Source organism: Orycteropus afer, unplaced genomic scaffold (genome assembly GCF_000298275.1).
Source record: "Orycteropus afer afer isolate SDZICR_OR568_19922 unplaced genomic scaffold, OryAfe1.0 scaffold00236, whole genome shotgun sequence".
Classification (NCBI taxonomy): Eukaryota; Metazoa; Chordata; class Mammalia; order Tubulidentata; family Orycteropodidae; genus Orycteropus; species Orycteropus afer.
In genome coordinates, this window is record NW_006921823.1 from 1,115,436 (window position 1) to 1,121,002 (window position 5,567).

Below are 5,567 nucleotides of genomic sequence, written 5' to 3' on the forward strand. Positions count from 1 at the left end.
CACAGAAGATCTTACTGAAGATAATTCAGAAACGTTTGCAGCAGTATATTGACAGAGAACTTCCAGAGGTTCAAGCCAGATTCAGAAGAGGACGTGGAATAAGGGATATCAGAGCTGTTGTCAGATGGATCTTGGCTCAAGGCAAAGAATACCAGAAAGATGTCTACTTGTGTTTTATTGACTATGCAAAGGCACTTGATTGTGTGTATCATGACAAATTATGGATAACTTTGAGAAGAATGGGAATTCCTGAGCACTTGATTGTACTCATGAGGAACCTGTACTGTGACCAGGAGGCTGTCTTTCGAATGGAACAAGGGGACACTGTATGGTTTAAAATCAGGAAGGGAGGGCATCAGGGTTGTATCCTTTCCCCATACTTATTCAATCTGTATGCTGAACAATCAATCCGAGAAGCTGGACTATATGAAGAAAAACATGGCATCAGGATTGGAGGAAGAATCATTAACAACCTGAGATATACAGACGATACAACTTTGCTTGCTGAAAGTGAGGATGATTTGAGGCATTTACTGATGAAGGTTGAAGAATACAGTTTGCAGTATGGATTATTGTCTCAATATAAAGAAAACAAAAATCCTCACAACTGGACCAATGAGCAGCATCACAATAAATGGAGAGAAGATTGAGGCTGTCAAAGAATTCACGTTGCTTGGTTTTATAATCGATGCCAATGGAAGCAGCAGTCAGGACATTCGATGACATGCAGCATTGGGAAAGTCAGCCGCGAAGAAACTGTTTCAAGTGCTGAGGAGCAAGGATGTCTCCTTGAGGACTAAGGTGTGGCTGACAGAAGTCATGATATTTCCAATCGCCTCGTAGGCATGTGAGAGCTGGACAATGAGTAAGGAAGACTGTAAAAGAGTTGATGCTTTTGAGTTGTGGTGTTGGTGAAGAATGCTGAAAGTACCATGGACTGCTAAAAGAACTAACAGATCTGTCCTGGAGGAAGTACACCCGAAATGCTCCTTGGAAGCGAGAATGGCCAGACTTCCTCTCACCTATTTTGGTCATGTTGTCAGAAGGGACCATTCCTTGGAGAAGGATGTCATTCTTGGTAGGTGGAGGGTCGACAAAAGAGGGGGAAGCCTTCAATGAGATGGATTGATACGGTGACTGTGATGATGGGCTCAAGTATAGCAGGGATTGTGGAGGTGGCGCGGTATCAGGCAATGTTTCGTTCTGTGCATGGGGTCGCTATGAGTCGGAAATGATTCGACTGCACCTAACAACAACAACAACAAAACGGACAATAATAATAATAATAGACTAGTTTTAGAACAGAGAAAAAGAAACAAACTTAAGAAAAGAAAAAATAAAGAAAATATCTGTAAAGGATAGGGCAGAGTACCCAGTCTCTGTCAAAGCACAGAGACTGGGATGGAATTCCTACCATCCTAGAAGGTGAGTGGAAGTGAGGGATGGCTGAACCTCCGTTCACCAAGAGGGTGTGAGATATAAAAGTAAAAGGTGAATGTCGTACCTTTTCAGTAGTCTGGGCGTCTGGGATGTCTTTCATTTCCCAGCTAGTAGAGCCTGTTGTTAAGTCCCTGTAATCTGGGAGAATGCTGTCACTTTAAATATGCAAAATGGTCAGATTGCTTGTAAGCATTCAAAATGGCTGCACTCTCTGGATAGGCAAAAGTTCACAGCTCCGTGCGTCTTGCTCTTCACTGCTTTTCATTTTATTCCCCAGCCATCAGAGCAGTCCTTCGTTCAATCCCTGACTAGCAGGGCTGATTTTTTGGTTAATTCTTAGGTCCTAACACCACTGGGCAATATCCAAGCTGTCTGTGCTGTCAGGATTGCTGCCAGCCCACAGCTCCATATGTCTCCTTTTTTTGTATTTTCATGCAAATTCTTCTGTCAGTCAGAGTTTAGTCCACTTCTATATCCTTCCCTTCAAAGCTCAGGGGTCCAGGATTATCTTCTTTATCTGTGTTAATTGGTTCCCCTTTTCTTTGTTGAAGAGGTTCGTTGTAGTTTTTCTGCCTATTCCACCATCTTACCGAACTCCCTCTCTCCTTGACTTTTTACAGTAATGAACTAATACCGCACCTGTCCTTCTGTGATTGACGTATTTCACTCACCGTAGTATCCTCCAGGTTCATCCTGTTATGTGCTCTTTTGCAGATTCTATATTATTCTTTAGTGTTGCATGGTATTCCATTGTGTGTATGTACCATAGTTTGGTTATCCATTCTTTAGTTGATGGGCACCTAGGTTGTTTCCATGTTTTTGCTATTATAAATACTGCTGCAATGAACATGAGTGTGCATGTATGTGTTCTTGTCCTCATTTACTCAACTTCTTTTCTTCAGAAAATCTGGATTCCATGAGAATTTTATACTCTTTTCTGTTGGTCCAAGCAAATAGAGACCAATTGCTGTTAATTGGATGGTTGCTTCTAAACATTTCATACCTCAGGCACTATGCAGCAAACTAGGAAGTAGAGCAGAAGTAACACTAAATATGTTATTAGGTCAGTTAACTTCAATGTACCATGCAACCATGATCCTAAACCTCCAAATGAAGGAAAAAATTACCATGAGGTTTTTGGTTTACATAAACATTCTTATCAGCTATTTTTTGTTTTTTCTGGGTATATCTATCACACAGCTTTTCCCAATGCAACTTTTTATAGGTGTACAACTTTTTGACAGCAATTGTAATAACTGGCTGGGCAACCCTACCTATAATCAAAGCAATGTTTCCATCACCATTACATGCCTCTCCTTCCCCTTCCTCTGCTAACCAGTAATAAACTTTGGTCTCTATATGTTTTCTTTTTCTTATCTTTGTATGTAAGTGAGGTCATATAGAATTTTTCCTTTTCTCAATGACTCATTTCACTCAGCATAATGTTTTCCAGCTCCATATATATTGTAGCGTCTATCAATCCTTTGTTTCTGTTACTGATTCAGTGGTATTCCATTGTATTTTATTTATCCATTCCATTCCATTTTATTTATCCATTCAGCTGTTGATGGACATTTATGCTGTTTCCACCTTTTTGCTATTGTGAATAAGTGCTTCAGTGAACATTGATCTACAAATCTTTCTTTGCATCTCTTCTTTTAAGTCTTTTGTGTATATACCTAGAAGTGGAATTGCTGGGTCATATGGTAGTTCTGTGTTTATTTTTTTGAGGAACTGCCACATTGTTTTCCACAGCAGTGTAGCATTTTACATTTCCACCAGCAATCGATAAAATTTCTTATTTCCCCACATCCTTGCCAACATATATTATTTTCCGTTTGTTGTTGTTGTTGTTGTTTGCCGTCGAGTCGGACCCGACTCATAGCGACCTCTCCTTGGGTTTCCGAGGCAGTATCGCTACGGAAGTAGATTGCCCCATCTTCCTTCCGAGGAGTGGTTGGTGGATTTGAACCGCCAGCCTTCTGGTTAGCAGTCAAGTGCCGTAGCCACTATGCTACCAGAGCTCCGTTTGGTTTATTTTTATTTTTGCAGTGTTTCCTTAATGTTAGCTGTCTCAGCAGGAGTAAAATAGTACTTCGTTTTGGTTTTGATTTTCATCTCTCTGATTGCTACTGACATTTGAACATCTTTTCCTGTGTTTGGTGGCTATTTGAATGTCCTCTTGGTGAAATGTTTCATTTGTATTTTATTATTTTTTTTAAGGCAACAAATCTACTTCTGTGTGGCTGAATGACATTATCAAGAAAGAAGATATTTCTTTTCTTATACACCAGTTTGAAGGGGGAGGAGGGAGTAGTGACAATCTCTCTGGCATCCTTGCTCAGCCTACTCTTGGCCATGTCCCAGGGCCCTTTAGTCTTCGTGTGACCCTTCAATGGATGGACATGCTATTGGCAGCACTAGAATGCTACAACACTTTTATTGGAGAGAAGTCCATCGGAGCACTTGAGGTCCTGGGTGAGTAAAACTTACTTATACCTGAACAGGTATTTTCTCATTCTGCTGGGAGTAACTCTAGGGAAGCAGTCTTTGATTAGACAGCTTGCTTTTAATCTCCTATAATGATAGCATCAGTTACAACCAATCCTGTTTAATGCTGTGTGAGGTGCTTTCCCTGCATCCTCTTTGAACCTCATAGTGAGGAATATGACATAGAAGACAGTACCAAGGCCACATATATCTAACCAAAGCCTGTGCTCCTCAAACTCTGTACACAGGTTTTAGACGCCCAGTAGAAAATAACTTTTGAAAATGTTAGTTTGTGTGATGGTACATTTAAAAGAGTTCTTCTGGACATGAGGCTCTCTGATCTTGTTCCATGTTTCTGTTAGAATGTCTTTATTTTTCTTATATTTCCATATTCTTTAAGCTTGGTTTAGTTTTAAGGTAATAACAATGTTGTTTACAAAGAGCAGAATGCAAGTCAGAAGGTTTTGTGTGCTCCTTAGCCTGTGTTGGGAGTTCTGGTTTTGTAGTGCCTAAGGCATTTGCCTGCTAACCAGAAAGTTGGTGGTTCAAACCCACCAGCCACTCCTCAGCAGGAAGATTGAGCAATCTACTTTTGTACTGATATTGCCTCGGAAACCCAAGGAGGGGTCACTATGAGTTGGATCCGAGTCAATGGCAGTGAGTTTGGTTTGGTTTAGTCTGCGTTGGGAAGAACATTAGCAGGTCTCTTCCTCTTTTAGTGACTACAGGGAGTTCTCTGGAGGCAGGCATGTGTGCTTCCCAGGCCAGCTCTCTGGGAAGGGAGCCTGGCACTATCTTCTTTGGGATTCTCTGACCAGGAGTATCAGCATTCTGACCTACATCTAATCTCTCACAGAGTCAAAACATGTTTTATTATTTAAAATGATTCTTAATTTAGTTGAAGCACCCACTGCCGTGCTTTGTGGCAGTCTTTAACTAATTTTGTCAGAGATAAAGTATGTGTAATGGGAATTTGGGAGAAAAACACCAGGCTTTTTAAGCTTGAGAGTGATAGAAGCTGGGCAGGTGGGACATGTGTAATGTGTGCACACACTTGTGCAAATGCCTGTGTGTACACATGCTTGAGGTCCTGGGTATATTTGCGTATGTGCATGCATGTTAGGGTTCATTCAGGAAAATAAATTTCATAGAGTTCTGAGAAACCTTGACTCTTCAACAAGAGATTTTATTCAGAAGAGTAAGTCAAAATGTGAAACTTTTTTTTTTTTTTTAACTTTTATTGGGATTTGGGTGAAGGCTTACAGAGCAAATTCATTTTCCATATGGCAGTTCATACACATTTTTTCCCTTGACATTAACTGTAATTCTCCACAATGTAGCAACTGTCTTCCTACTTCCTCCCCATGGTTACCTCTACCCTGTGTCCTTCTCTCCCATACACTCACACCCGGCAAGCTATCTCCTTGTGCATACACTGCCCTTTACTTCCATGATCAATCATTCCAAGTAGTGTATCTACCTGATAAATGTTCAGTCCATGTACCTGTCTGTGTTTCCCCTAGAAGCCACAGGAGTGAGTTCAGTTCTAGAGCTGAAGGATAGCTAGGGGCCATAGTCTCAGGAGTCTCACAGGCTCTATCAGACCAGCAAACCTGGTCTTTTTTTTTTTTTTTTTT

At 40.8% G+C, this 5,567-nt stretch overlaps 1 protein-coding gene across 1 annotated transcript in view; it reads left to right on the top strand.

Moving 5' to 3' along the window:
* The window catches only part of PRKDC (protein kinase, DNA-activated, catalytic subunit), a 550,241-nt gene that overhangs the window by 201,960 nt on the left and 342,714 nt on the right, over positions 1 to 5,567 (top strand). Inside the window, exon 31 of the mRNA XM_007949066.1 lies at positions 3,664 to 3,918. Coding sequence (XP_007947257.1) covers positions 3,664 to 3,918 — 255 coding nt within the window. The remainder of the gene's footprint in view (positions 1 to 3,663; positions 3,919 to 5,567) is intronic.